Genomic DNA, 14,149 nt, shown 5'->3' on the forward strand with positions numbered 1-14,149 from the left:
TATAGTGTATAGAGACCCTATATCATGTGTATACATAACCAGTAATAGTATATATAGTGTATAGAGACCCTATATCATGTGTATACATGGCCAGTAATAGTATATATAGTGTATAGAGACCCTATATCATGTGTATACATGGCCAGTAATAGTATATATAGTGTATAGAGACCCTATATCATGTGTATACATGGCCAGTAATAGTATATATAGTGTATAGAGACCCTATATCATGTGTATACATAGCCAGTAATAGTATATATAGTGTATAGAGACCCTATATCATGTGTATACATAACCAGTAATAGTATATATAGTGTATAGAGACCCTATATCATGTGTATACATGGCCAGTAATAGTATATATAGTGTATAGAGACCCTATATCATGTGTATACATGGCCAGTAATAGTATATATAGTGTATAGAGACCCTATATCATGTGTATACATGGCCAGTAATAGTATATATAGTGTATAGAGACCCTATATCATGTATACATGGCCAGTAATAGTATATATAGTGTATAGAGACTCTATATCATGTATACATAACCAGTAATAGTATATATAGTGTATAGAGACCCTATATCATGTATACATAGCCAGTAATAGTATATATAGTGTATAGAGACCCTATATCATGTGTATACATAGCCAGTAATAGTATATATAGTGTATAGAGACCCTATATCATGTGTATACATGGCCAGTAATAGTATATATAGTGTATAGAGACCCTATATCATGTATACATAACCAGTAATAGTATATATAGTGTATAGAGACCCTATATCATGTATACATAGCCAGTAATAGTATATATAGTGTATAGAGACCCTATATCATGTATACATAACCAGTAATAGTATATATAGTGTATAGAGACCCTATATCATGTATACATGGCCAGTAATAGTATATATAGTGTATAGAGACCCTATATCATGTATTCATAACCAGTAATAGTATATATAGTGTATAGAGACCCTATATCATGTATACATAACCAGTAATAGTATATATATAGTGTATAGAGACCCTATATCATGTATACATGGCCAGTAATAGTATATATAGTGTATAGAGACCCTATATCATTTATACATGGCCAGTAATAGTATATATAGTGTATAGAGACCCTATATCATGTATACATGGCCAGTAATAGTATATATAGTGTATATAGACCCTATATCATGTGTATACATAACCAGTAATAGTATATATAGTGTATAGAGACCCTATATCATGTATACATAGCCAGTAATAGTATATATAGTGTATAGAGACCCTATATCATGTATATACATGGCCAGTAATAGTATATATAGTGTATAGAGACCCTATATCATGTATACATAACCAGTAATAGTATATATATAGTGTATAGAGACCCTATATCATGTGTATACATAGCCAGTAATAGTATATATAGTGTATAGAGACCCTATATCATGTATACATAACCAGTAATAGTATATATAGTGTATAGAGACCCTATATCATGTGTATACATAACCAGTAATAGTATATATAGTGTATAGAGACCCTATATCATGTATACATAACCAGTAATAGTATATATAGTGTATAGAGACCCTATATCATGTGTATACATAGCCAGTAATAGTATATATAGTGTATAGAGACCCTATATCATGTATATACATGGCCAGTAATAGTATATATAGTGTATAGAGACCCTATATCATGTATACATGGCCAGTAATAGTATATATAGTGTATAGAGACCCTATATCATGTGTATACATAGCCATTAATAGTATATATAGTGTATAGAGACCCTACGTCATGTATATACATAACCAGTAATAGTATATATAGTGTATAGAGACCCTATATCATGTATACATAGCCAGTAATAGTATATATAGTGTATAGAGACCCTACGTCATGTATATACATAACCAGTAATAGTATATATAGTGTATAGAGACCCTATATCATGTGTATACATGGCCAGTAATAGTATATATAGTGTATAGAGACCCTATATCATGTATACATAACCAGTAATAGTATATATAGTGTATAGAGACCCTATATCATGTATACATAACCAGTAATAGTATATATAGTGTATAGAGACCCTATATCATGTATACATGATCAGTAATAGTATATATAGTGTATAGAGACCCTATATCATGTGTATACATGGCCAGTAATAGTATATATAGTGTATAGAGACCCTATATCATGTATACATAACCAGTAATAGTATATATAGTGTATAGAGACCCTATATCATGTGTATACATGGCCAGTAATAGTATATATAGTGTATAGAGACCCTATATCATGTGTATACATAACCAGTAATAGTATATATAGTGTATAGAGACCCTATATCATGTATACATAACCAGTAATAGTATATATAGTGTATAGAGACCCTATATCATGTATACATAACCAGTAATAGTATATATAGTGTATAGAGACCCTATATCATGTGTATACATGGCCAGTAATAGTATATATAGTGTATAGAGACCCTATATCATGTGTATACATAACCAGTAATAGTATATATAGTGTATAGAGACCCTATATCATGTATACATAACCAGTAATAGTATATATAGTGTATAGAGACCCTATATCATGTATACATAACCAGTAATAGTATATATAGTGTATAGAGACCCTATATCATGTATACATAACCAGTAATAGTATATATATAGTGTATAGAGACCCTATATCATGTGTATACATGGCCAGTAATAGTATATATAGTGTATAGAGACCCTATATCATGTATACATAGCCAGTAATAGTATATATAGTGTATAGAGACCCTATATCATGTATACATAACCAGTAATAGTATATATAGTGTATAGAGACCCTATATCATGTGTATACATGGCCAGTAATAGTATATATAGTGTATAGAGACCCTATATCATGTGTATACATAACCAGTAATAGTATATATAGTGTATAGAGACCCTATATCATGTATACATAACCAGTAATAGTATATATAGTGTATAGAGACCCTATATCATGTGTATACATGGCCAGTAATAGTATATATAGTGTATAGAGACCCTATATCATGTGTATACATGATCAGTAATAGTATATATATAGTGTATAGAGACCCTATATCATGTGTATACATAACCAGTAATAGTATATATAGTGTATAGAGACCCTATATCATGTATACATAACCAGTAATAGTATATATAGTGTATAGAGACCCTATATCATGTGTATACATGGCCAGTAATAGTATATATAGTGTATAGAGACCCTATATCATGTGTATACATGATCAGTAATAGTATATATAGTGTATAGAGACCCTATATCATGTGTATACATGATCAGTAATAGTATATATATAGTGTATAGAGACCCTATATCATGTGTATACATAACCAGTAATAGTATATATAGTGTATAGAGACCCTATATCATGTATACATAACCAGTAATAGTATATATAGTGTATAGAGACCCTATATCATGTGTATACATGGCCAGTAATAGTATATATAGTGTATAGAGACCCTATATCATGTGTATACATGATCAGTAATAGTATATATATAGTGTATAGAGACCCTATATCATGTGTATACATAACCAGTAATAGTATATATAGTGTATAGAGACCCTATATCATGTATACATGATCAGTAATAGTATATATAGTGTATAGAGACCCTATATCATGTATACATGATCAGTAATAGTATATATAGTGTATAGAGACCCTATATCATGTGTATACATAGCCAGTAATAGTATATATAGTGTATAGAGACCCTATATCATGTATACATGATCAGTAATAGTATATATAGTGTATAGAGACCCTATATCATGTGTATACATAGCCAGTAATAGTATACATAGTGTATAGAGACCCTATATCATGTATACATGGCCAGTAATAGTATATATAGTGTATAGAGACCCTATATCATGTATATACATAACCAGTAATAATATATAAGCTGTAACACAGAGACCGTAAAACTGCACCAAGATGCCCTGTGTGACCTGCAGCATGTTTTGCTGTATGAGCGATGAGAACCATTATTGTCACTTTCAGTTTTTCGTGTTTTTTGGCCTTTTATCCTGGAGGGGAGATTTTATTTTTTGTTGTTTTTCTTTTGGATACAGAAAGTCCCTTCAGCCCCGAACGAAGAGGAAGAAATCCAACTACAGGCGGCGCTGAGCCAGAGCAAAGAGGAGTACGAGAAGGTATGTCACATATGTAACATGTATGTGGCCTGTGGTCATAGTATATATGTACACATGACATTATCATCACTGGATAGATGAGACACACACAACACGTATGACCAATGGATAGATGAGACACACATGACACGTATGACCACTGGATAGATGAGACACACATTACACGTATGACCACTGGATAGATGAGACACACACAATACGTATGACCACTGGATAGATGAGACACACACGACACGTATGACCACTGGATAGATGAGACACACATGACACGTATGACCACTGGATAGATGAGACACACACAATACGTATGACCACTGGATAGATGAGACACACACGACACGTATGACCACTGGATAGATGAGACACACATGACACGTATGACCACTGGATAGGTGAGACACACATGACACGTATGACCACTGGATAGATGAGACACACACAATACGTATGAAAACTGGATAGATGAGACACACATGACACATATGACCACTGGATATGTGAGACACACATGACACGTATGACCACTGGATAGGTGAGACACACACGACACGTATGACCACTGGATAGGTGAGACACACACGACACGTATGACCACTGGATAGATGAGACACACATGACACGTATGAAAACTGGATAGATGAGACACACATGACACGTATGACGACTGGATATGTGAGACACACATGACACGTATGACCACTGGATAGGTGAGACACACATGACACGTATGACCACTGGATAGATGAGACACACATGACACGTATAAAAACTGGATAGATGAGACACACATGACACGTATGACCACTGGATATGTGAGACACACATGACACGTATGACCACTGGATAGATGAGACACACATGACACGTATGACCACTGGATAGGTGAGACACACATGACACGTATGACCACTGGATAGATGAGACACACATGACACGTATGACCACTGGATAGATGAGACACACATGACACGTATGACCACTGGATAGATGAGACACACATGACACGTATGACCACTGGATAGATGAGACACACATGACACGTATGACCACTGGATAGGTGAGACACACACGACACTTATGACCACTGGATAGGTGAGACACACACGACACGTATGACCACTGGATAGATGAGACACACATGACACGTATGACCACTGGATATGTGTGACACACATGACATGTATGACCACTGGATAGATGAGACACACATGACACGTATGACCACTGGATAGATGAGACACACATGACACGTATGACCACTGGATAGATTAGACACACACAATACATATGACCACTGGATATATGACACACACACACACGACACGTATGACCACTGGATAGATGAGACACACATGACACGTATGACCACTGGATAGGTGAGACACATATGACACGTATGACCACTGGATAGGTGAGACACACACGACACGTATGACCACTGGATAGATGAGACACACATGTCACGTTTGACCACTGGGTAGGTGAGACACACATGACACGTATGACCACTGGATATATGAGACACACATGACACATATGACCACTGGGTAGGTGAGACACACATGACACGTATGACCACTGGATAGGTGAGACACACACGACACGTATGACCACTGGATAGATGAGACACACATGACACGTATGAAAACTGGATAGATGAGACACACATGACACATATGACGACTGGATATGTGAGACACACATGACACGTATGACCACTGGATAGGTGAGACACACATGACACGTATGACCACTGGATAGATGAGAAACATCTCCTGTAACATTAGTAGTAAAGAAATAAATGCAGTCTTGCCCTCCACTTTTTCATTACCTTTGAATAACACAGTTAGGGAACACACGATTACACAAAATCTAATCGATGCGGATTATTATCGTGAGAATGCCATTAAGACCATTGATTCTTTCCCTGTAACCAGAACAAATGCTGATTTCTACCCCATTAATTCCAGGGGTTGTAATTATATATTATACCAACAGAAAGTTGAAGAAGAGTTAATTAGATTAGAAAAAGAATGCAATTTTAAAAAAATCAAGCACAATCTAAACAATAAAGAATTCAAGGCATTACAAGAACTTAAGAGAGATAAAAACTTAGTCATCAAAAAGGCGGACAAAGGGGGCAAAATCGCAGTGCTTAATAGAACGGACTATGTGAACGGCTGTTTAAAAATTATTCAGGATGAAAAAATATACAAACTCCTTACCTTCAATCCCACCAATAAATTTAATGAAGAACTCAAGACCTTAATCCAGGAAGGGGAATCGCTAGGTATCTTTGATAAAAGAGAGAGTGAATATCTTTATATTAGCAAACCCCAAATTCCGATCCTATATGGCCTTCCTAAACTCCACAAAAACCTAAATCCACCACCTTTGCGCCCTATTATCTCCAGTCGCAATTCTATCTTTGAAAGGATTTCTAGTTGGCTTGATTCCATTCTCCAGCCTTTAGTTAAAAGAACAGGAGGCTATATAAAGGACAGCAAGGAAATTCTTAAATGTTTTTCTAATTTTCCCTGGAGACATGATTTTAGTTGGTTATCATGCGATATTTGCGCATTGTACCCCAGTATACCACATCAGGAAGCGTTGGAGGCTCTTGGCTTCCACTTATATAAATACAGCACCTTCACCGCACCCGTGTGTGAATATATCATTTCGGTAGCTTCTTTTTTGTTAAGTCACAATTATTTTTTATTTGAATATAAGTTTTATTTGCAAATTTGTGGGGCACCTATGGGTGCCCCATTTTCACCTTCTTTATCTAATTTAGTGCTAGCTCATTGGGAAGAGGTATCTATTTTTAATTTGTCTAATCCGTTTTCTTCATTTCTGTTCTGGTATGGGCGCTACATTGACGATATCCTTATCGTCTGGATGGGTGATGTAGCGCCCATACCAGAATTTATTTCTTATTTAAATAATAATTATTTGGGTTTAGAATTTACGTTCATTCATGATTTACACAGCATTTGCTTTTTAGATGTCAAACTCACGGGTGTGGTGAAGGATAATGCAGTGAGTACAACACTTTATAGAAAGCCCTCTTCGGGAAATACCATTCTAAGAGGTAATAGCTGCCATCCTAATCATACTCTCAATAGTATTCCAGTTGGTGAATTAATCAGATGCAAACGAGCATGCAGTGGAGAAGTAACATATAAAGAACTAAGCTTGGAAACGATCAATAGATTAAAAGACAGAAGTTATTCAGACAGAATACTTAATGAAGCAGTAAAAAAAGTTGATCTAAAGGAAAGAATTTATTTATTAGATGACAACAAAAAAGATACACAGGACAAATTAGAGGACAAAAGAATTGTATTTTCCACTCCATATAGCTTGGAATACAATAAAATTGTTAACATAATAAAAAAGAATTTACCCATATTACAAACTGATCCAATTACTAACAAAATATTGGATGGAGGAATACGCTGTGTAGCTAAAAGATGTAGAACTCTAGGTGATGATTTGTCCCCTAGCTACTTACCTGCCGAAGTAGAGGTTAGTTCACATCGCATAGGATTTAGGGGCTGCGGTTTTCCAAAATGTATTGTCTGCAAATACGCTATATTTTCCAACGAATTCAATAGCCTTGCATCTAATTTTACTGTCAAGTTAAGAACACATCTTAACTGTCAAAGTTTTAATGTAGTTTATTGCATTAGATGTATTATATGCGATAAAGATTATATTGGATGTACTACACGCAAACTAAAAATTCGCATATCAGAACATCTAAGGGATTGTACTAAAGTTGGCACGGAAAACATATCGGGAGCAGCACAACACTTTGCGTCTGTACACAAGGGTCAGCTTGAGTCGCTGCGTTTTTTTGCATTAGAGGAAATCAAAGAACCAGCAAGGGGGGGTAATTGTAGAAAACTCCTCTTGGAAAGAGAAGCGTTTTATATTTTCAAATTTAATAGTCGGAGTCCATATGGGCTCAATTTAAGATCGGATCTTATGTACATTTATTAAACCTTTCCATTATATGTTATATCAACAATCTACCATACTGACATGCTGTAGGTTTCCTGTTTAGGATTCGTCAGACACGGTAGGATCGTTTATTTAACTTGCATATAGGCAGGACTTTTTCATTGGTTAATGCTGGTCACGTGATTCAGACAGCCTATGAGCGGCGGGTGCTGTTCATTGGTGGTTTTAGGTCACGTGACTATCTCATTCAGAAAAAGAAGGTTTGGTTACATCCTAGTAGAAGGTTACAGAACTACGGCACTCTTGTGAGTCTATAAAGTTCCGGTTTTTTGATATATTGTAAAGGTATGTGTTATAATAATGTACTGTTCAAAGTTTAATGATTAAGATGTTTAATACTATTGGATGTTGATAGATTATTAGTCCGATTTGTACGTTGTACTATACGATATTGAGATAGCAGGCAACAACAAAGTTATTCAGTTCAGGTGTTTTCTTGCAAGTGTGAAGGGTATTTAAAACCTAGGATACCAGTGCAGTATTAGGCTATGACTAAGGGGTACAGCATACCCAGAAACGCGTCAGCCAGTTCTTGGGTTTTTAAATGCACTTTTGTGTTTATCACTGTCACATATAATTTTTACATTGGATTTACCCATTTTTATATGGACAATTAAAGACTAATTTTTAAGTGAATCTCAGGAGTGCGGACTGGAATATTTTTCTACTAATAGATGAGACACACATGACACGTATGAAAACTGGATAGATGAGACACACATGACACGTATGAAAACTGGATAGATGAGACACACATGAAACGTATGACCACTGGATAGGTGAGACACACATGACACGTATGCCCACTGGATAGATGAGACACACATGACACGTATGACCACTGGATAGATGAGACACACATGACACTTATGACCACTGGATAGGTGAGACACACACGACACGTATGACCACAGGATAGATGAGACACACATGACACGTATGACCACTGGATAGGTGAGACACACACAACACTTATGACCACTGGATAGGTGAGACACACACGACACGTATGACCACTGGATAGGTGAGACACACATGACACGTATGACCACTGGATATGTGTGACACACATGACACGTATACCACTGGATAGATGAGACACACATGACACGTATGACCACTGGATATATGAGACACACATGACATGTATGACCACTGGATAGGTGAGACACACATGACACGTATGACCACTGGATAGATGAGACACACATGACACATATGACCACTGGATAGATGAGACACACATGACACGTATGACCACTGGATAGATGAGACACACATGACACGTATGACCACTGGATAGGTGAGACACACATGACACGTATGACCACTGGATAGATGAGACACACATGACACATATAACCACTGGATAGGTGAGACACACATGACACGTATGACCACTGGATAGATGAGACACACATGACACATATAACCACTGGATAGGTGAGACACACACGACACGTATGACCACTGGATAGGTGAGACACACATGACACGTATGACCACTGGATAGGTGAGACACACATGACACGTATGACCACTGGATAGATGAGACACACATGACACATATAACCACTGGATAGATGAGACACACACGACACGTATGACCACTGGATAGGTGAGACACACATGACACATATAACCACTGGATAGATGAGACACACATGACACGTATGACCACTGGATAGATGAGACACACATGACACATATAACCACTGGATAGGTGAGACACACACGAGTCTGAGCCCTTTCATTTGTCACAGTCTGGACAACCTCACAGGGTAACGTCACGTATGGCTGACAGAAGGCACCGATGTGCTGATTATATGATATATATGTGACATGACCTCATGATACCGTCTGGTCTTTATATAGGAGCAAAAGGCCAAACAGGGGGAGATATCGCTGATCGCCAACGCCTTAATGGAGACGCAACTGACGGGGGAGAAGGATCAGAAGGCGACTGAGAAGAGAAGCGAGGTAACCCTGCGCCTGTCCGTATACTGCCTGACTTATATATACTGTATATACCTACATCTATCTATGTAATATGTGTGCCTCTCCCTGGATATACCTGCACAGTGCATGTATATAGATGTATAGGTGACACCTACCAGTATATTCATTGTATTCCAGGAGGAATAATAGAGGAACAAGACGAGCCAGAGATCTATAGAAGTATTCCCTTATCTATACAGGTGTCAGGACATGTGAGAGGTCGCAGTATACAGCCTGATCCTCTCTGACACGGGAGGGGGTGGTGTTATTATATTTGGGGTCCTCGGGGGCCCCTGTGCTCATAGTTACCCATTAGAGTGATGTGTCCGCGCCTGTCACTGCTGAGATCCTTCCGGTAAATGAGGCTCTGTAGGCTTACGTGGCGACTTATTGGCTCTCCTGATATATACAGTGACTGACACATGACTAGTCTGATTTATATTATACCCCGTAATGACCGCCATATATCTGACTAATAGGAACTCGTATCACTGTCTGTGCAGGCCTGTCCTATATCTAATCCCATCTGTATACTGAGCTGTATACTATTCTATATACAGAGGAGCAGATTGTATATAGTGTCCTATCTACAGGTTATAGAGGAGCAGATTGTATATAGTGTCCTATCTACAGGTTATAGAGGAGCAGATTGTATATAGTGTCCTATCTACAGGTTATAGAGGAGCAGATTGTATATAGTGTCCTATCTACAGGTTATAGAGGAGCAGATTGTATATAGTGTCCTATCTACAGGTTATAGAGCAGATTGTATATAGTGTCCTATCTACAGGTTATAGAGGAGCAGATTGTATATAGTGTCCTATCTACAGGTTATAGAGCAGATTGTATATAGTGTCCTATCTACAGGTTATAGAGGAGCAGATTGTATATAGTGTCCTATCTACAGGTTATAGAGGAGCAGATTGTATATAGTGTCCTATCTACAGGTTATAGAGGAGCAGATTGTATATAGTGTCCTATCTACAGGTTATAGAGGAGCAGATTGTATATAGTGTCCTATCTACAGGTTATAGAGGAGCAGATTGTATATAGTGTCCTATCTACAGGTTATAGAGCAGATTGTATATAGTGTCCTATCTACAGGTTATAGAGGAGCAGATTGTATATAGTGTCCTATCTACAGGTTATAGAGCAGATTGTATATAGTGTCCTATCTACAGGTTATAGAGCAGATTGTATATAGTGTCCCATCTACAGGTTATAGAGGAGCAGATTGTATATAGTGTCCTATCTACAGGTTATAGAGGAGCAGATTGTATATAGTGTCCTATCTACAGGTTATAGAGCAGATTGTATATAGTGTCCTATCTACAGATTATAGAGGAGCAGATTGTATATAGTGTCCTATCTACAGGTTATAGAGGAGCAGATTGTATATAGTGTCCTATCTACAGGTTATAGAGGAGCAGATTGTATATAGTGTCCTATCTACAGGTTATAGAGGAGCAGATTGTATATAGTGTCCTATCTACAGGTTATAGAGGAGCAGATTGTATATAGTGTCCTATCTACAGGTTATAGAGCAGATTGTATATAGTGTCCTATCTACAGGTTATAGAGCAGATTGTATATAGTGTCCTATCTACAGGTTATAGAGGAGCAGATTGTATATAGTGTCCTATCTACAGGTTATAGAGGAGCAGATTGTATATAGTGTCCTGTCTACAGGTTATAGAGGGGCAGATTGTATATAGTGTCCTATCTACAGGTTATAGAGGAGCAGATTGTATATAGTGTCCTATCTACAGGTTATAGAGCAGATTGTATATAGTGTCCTATCTACAGGTTATAGAGGAGCAGATTGTATATAGTGTCCTATCTACAGGTTATAGAGGAGCAGATTGTATATAGTGTCCTATCTACAGGTTATAGAGGGGCAGATTGTATATAGTGTCCTATCTACAGGTTATAGAGCAGATTGTATATAGTGTCCTATCTACAGGTTATAGAGGAGCAGATTGTATATAGTGTCCTATCTACAGGTTATAGAGGAGCAGATTGTATATAGTGTCCTATCTATAGGTTATAGAGGGGCAGATTGTATATAGTGTCCTATCTACAGGTTATAGAGGAGCAGATTGTATATAGTGTCCTATCTACAGGTTATAGAGGAGCAGATTGTATATAGTGTCCTATCTATAGGTTATAGAGGGGCAGATTGTATATAGTGTCCTATCTACAGGTTATAGAGGAGCAGATTGTATATAGTGTCCTATCTACAGGTTATATAGAGCAGATTGTATATAGTGTCCTATCTATAGGTTATAGAGGGGCAGATTGTATATAGTGTCCTATCTACAGGTTATAGAGGAGCAGATTGTATATAGTGTCCTATCTACAGGTTATATAGAGCAGATTGTATATAGTGTCCTATCTACAGGTTATAGAGGAGCAGATTGTATATAGTGTCCTATCTACAGGTTATAGAGGAGCAGATTGTATATAGTGTCCTATCTACAGGTTATAGAGGAGCAGATTGTATATAGTGTCCTATCTACAGGTTATAGAGGAGCAGATTGTATATAGTGTCCTATCTACAGGTTATAGAGCAGATTGTATATAGTGTCCTATCTATAGGTTATAGAGCAGATTGTATATAGTGTCCTATCTATAGGTTATAGAGCAGATTGTATATAGTGTCCTATCTACAGGTTACAGAGGAGCAGATTGTATATAGTGTCCTATCTACAGGTTATAGAGGAGCAGATTGTATATAGTGTCCTATCTACAGGTTATAGAGCAGATTGTATATAGTGTCCTATCTACAGGTTATAGAGGGGCAGATTGTATATAGTGTCCTATCTACAGGTTATAGAGGAGCAGATTGTATATAGTGTCCTATCTACAGGTTATAGAGCAGATTGTATATAGTGTCCTATCTACAGGTTATAGAGGAGCAGATTGTATATAGTGTCCTATCTACAGGTTATAGAGGGGCAGATTGTATATAGTGTCCTATCTACAGGTTATAGAGCAGATTGTATATAGTGTCCTATCTACAGGTTATAGAGCAGATTGTATATAGTGTCCTATCTACAGGTTATAGAGCAGATTGTATATAGTGTCCTATCTACAGGTTATAGAGGAGCAGATTGTATATAGTGTCCTATCTACAGGTTATAGAGCAGATTGTATATAGTGTCCTATCTACAGGTTATAGAGGAGCAGATTGTATATAGTGTCCTATCTACAGGTTATAGAGCAGATTGTATATAGTGTCCTATCTACAGGTTATAGAGGGGCAGATTGTATATAGTGTCCTATCTACAGGTTATAGAGCAGATTGTATATAGTGTCCTATCTACAGGTTATAGAGCAGATTGTATATAGTGTCCTATCTACAGGTTATAGAGGAGCAGATTGTATATAGTGTCCTATCTACAGGTTATAGAGGGGCAGATTGTATATAGTGTCCTATCTACAGGTTATAGAGGAGCAGATTGTATATAGTGTCCTATCTACAGGTTATACAGGAGCAGATTGTATATAGTGTCCTATCTACAGGTTATAGAGGAGCAGATTGTATATAGTGTCCTATCTACAGGTTATAGAGGAGCAGATTGTATATAGTGTCCTATCTACAGGTTATAGAGGGGCAGATTGTATATAGTGTCCTATCTACAGGTTATAGAGCAGATTGTATATAGTGTCCTATCTACAGGTTATAGAGCAGATTGTATATAGTGTCCCATCTACAGGTTATAGAGGAGCAGATTGTATATAGTGTCCTATCTACAGGTTATAGAGGAGCAGATTGTATATAGTGTCCTATCTACAGGTTATAGAGCAGATTGTATATAGTGTCCTATCTACAGATTATAGAGGAGCAGATTGTATATAGTGTCCTATCTACA

General features: G+C 37.0%; 1 protein-coding gene across 1 annotated transcript in view; it reads left to right on the top strand.

The window, feature by feature from the left end:
- The window catches only part of EPN3 (epsin 3), a 75,878-nt gene that overhangs the window by 27,146 nt on the left and 34,583 nt on the right, over positions 1-14,149 (top strand). Inside the window, exons 3-4 of the mRNA XM_075261797.1 lie at positions 4,170-4,250; positions 10,152-10,256. Of these exons, the coding sequence (XP_075117898.1) occupies positions 4,170-4,250; positions 10,152-10,256 (186 nt within the window). The remainder of the gene's footprint in view (positions 1-4,169; positions 4,251-10,151; positions 10,257-14,149) is intronic.

This window comes from Leptodactylus fuscus, unplaced genomic scaffold (genome assembly GCF_031893055.1).
Source record: "Leptodactylus fuscus isolate aLepFus1 unplaced genomic scaffold, aLepFus1.hap2 HAP2_SCAFFOLD_40, whole genome shotgun sequence".
Classification (NCBI taxonomy): domain Eukaryota; kingdom Metazoa; phylum Chordata; class Amphibia; order Anura; family Leptodactylidae; genus Leptodactylus; species Leptodactylus fuscus.